This window comes from Rhizophagus irregularis, chromosome 17 (genome assembly GCF_026210795.1).
Source record: "Rhizophagus irregularis chromosome 17, complete sequence".
Classification (NCBI taxonomy): domain Eukaryota; kingdom Fungi; phylum Glomeromycota; class Glomeromycetes; order Glomerales; family Glomeraceae; genus Rhizophagus; species Rhizophagus irregularis.
In genome coordinates, this window is record NC_089445.1 from 3,037,650 (window position 1) to 3,039,718 (window position 2,069).

Genomic DNA, 2,069 nt, shown 5'->3' on the forward strand with positions numbered 1-2,069 from the left:
TAAGGACAACAACATCCTCAAATTACAAGGACAAAAATGTCCTCAAATTATGAGAACAGCAATAACATTAATATTATGAGGACAATAATATCATCAAAATTATGAGGACAAAAATGTCCTCAAAATTATGAGGATAGCAATATCATCAAAATTATGAGAACAAAAATGTCCTCAAAATTATGAGGATAGCAATATCATCAAAATTATGAGGACAAAAATGTCCTCAAAATTATGAGGACATCAAATTTATAAGGACAACAATGTATGTTCTAAATCTACAAAAACAACAATGTCTCAAAATTATGGGGACAGCAATATCATTAAAATTATAAGGACAACAACATCCTCAAATTACAAGGACAAAAATGTCCTCAAATTATGAGAACAGCAATAACATTAATATTATGAGGACAATAATATCATCAAAATTATGAGGACAAAAATGTCCTAAAAATTATGAGGATAGCAATATCATCAAAATTATGAGGACAAAAATGTCCTCAAAATTATGAGGATAGCAATATCATCAAAATTATGAGGACAAAAATGTCCTCAAAATTATGAGGATAGCAATATCATCAAAATTATGAGAACAATAATATATATTATCAAAATTATGAGGACTAAAATGTCCTTAAATTGCAAGGACATCAAATTTATAAGGACAACAATGTATGTTCTAAATCTACAAAAACAACAATGTCTCAAAATTATGGGGACAGCAATATCATTAAAATTATATGGACAACAACATCCTCAAATTACAAGGACAAAAATGTCCTCAAATTATGAGAACAGCAATAACATTAATATTATGAGGAAAATAATATCATCAAAATTATGAGGACAAAAATGTCCTCAAAATTATGAGGACAACAATATCATCCAAATTATGAGGACAAAAATATCATCAAAATTATGAGGACAAAATATCATGAGAACAAAAATGTTCTCAAATTTACAAGGACAACAATGTATGTATGTTCTCAAAATTTACAAGGACAACAATGTTCTCAAAATTATAAGAATAGCAATATTATCAAAATTACAAGGACAAAAATGTCCTCAAACTTATAAGAACAGTAGAGGACAGCAATATCATTAAAATTACGAGAACAATAATATTATCAAAATTATGAGGACAAATATGTCAGGACATCAAATTTATAAGGACAACAATGCATGTTCTCAAAATCCACAAAGACAACAATGTCCTGAGGACAGCAAAATCTTCAAAATTATAAGGACAAGAATGTCCTCAAATTACAAGAACAAAAATGTCCTCAAATTTACAAGGGCAATGGTATTCTCAAAATTTACAAGGACAACAGTGTCCTCAATATTTACAAGGACAACGATGTCCTCAATATTATGAGGTCAAACATGTCCTCAACTTACAAGGACAACAATGTCCTCAAGATTATGAGGACAAACATGTCCTCAAAATTTACAAGGACAACAATGTTCTCGGACAAATATGTCCTCAAAATTTACAAGGACAGCAATGTCCTCAAGATTACGAGGACAAAAATGTCCTCAAAATTTACAAGGACAGCAATGTCCTCAAGATTATGAGGACAAAAATCTCTTCAAAATTTACAAGGACAACAATGCCCTCAAAATTATGAGGACAAAAATGTCCTCAAATTTATTAAGACAATAATGTCCTTAAGTTACGAGGATAAAATGTCTACACTTATAAGGTCACATGATCACTGCTTAGTATTGGCCAATAAAAACCGTGGTTTCCATGGAGGATATAACCTATGCATTTGAGACACGATGGATAAGGTTATATCCTTTGCCGATCAGGCGAATGGGGTGTACATAAAAGGAAAATTTCCTTAAAAGGCGATTTTCAAATTCAAAATTTCGAAATTTCGAAATTTCAAAAATCTTAAAAAAAATTTCCTTTTATGGTAATTTTTTTTTGAAATTTCGAAATTTCGAAATTTTGAACTTTTAAAATCGCCTTATAAGGAAATTTTCCTTTTATAGGATAGATCTACGTTACACAAAACGTCCAAAAAAGGAAATTTGGTAATACAAACTTCCTTATTTGGACATTT

General features: G+C 29.8%; 1 protein-coding gene across 1 annotated transcript; it reads left to right on the top strand.

The window, feature by feature from the left end:
- Positions 1-1,277: 1,277 nt before the first annotated feature.
- Positions 1,278-1,628, top strand: OCT59_009363 (uncharacterized protein; the record flags this gene model as incomplete). The annotated part of the gene is made up of 1 exon (XM_066133497.1): positions 1,278-1,628. One exon carries the CDS (start codon positions 1,278-1,280, stop codon positions 1,626-1,628), a length of 351 nt encoding a protein of 116 aa, XP_065999931.1.
- Positions 1,629-2,069: the final 441 nt, after the last annotated feature.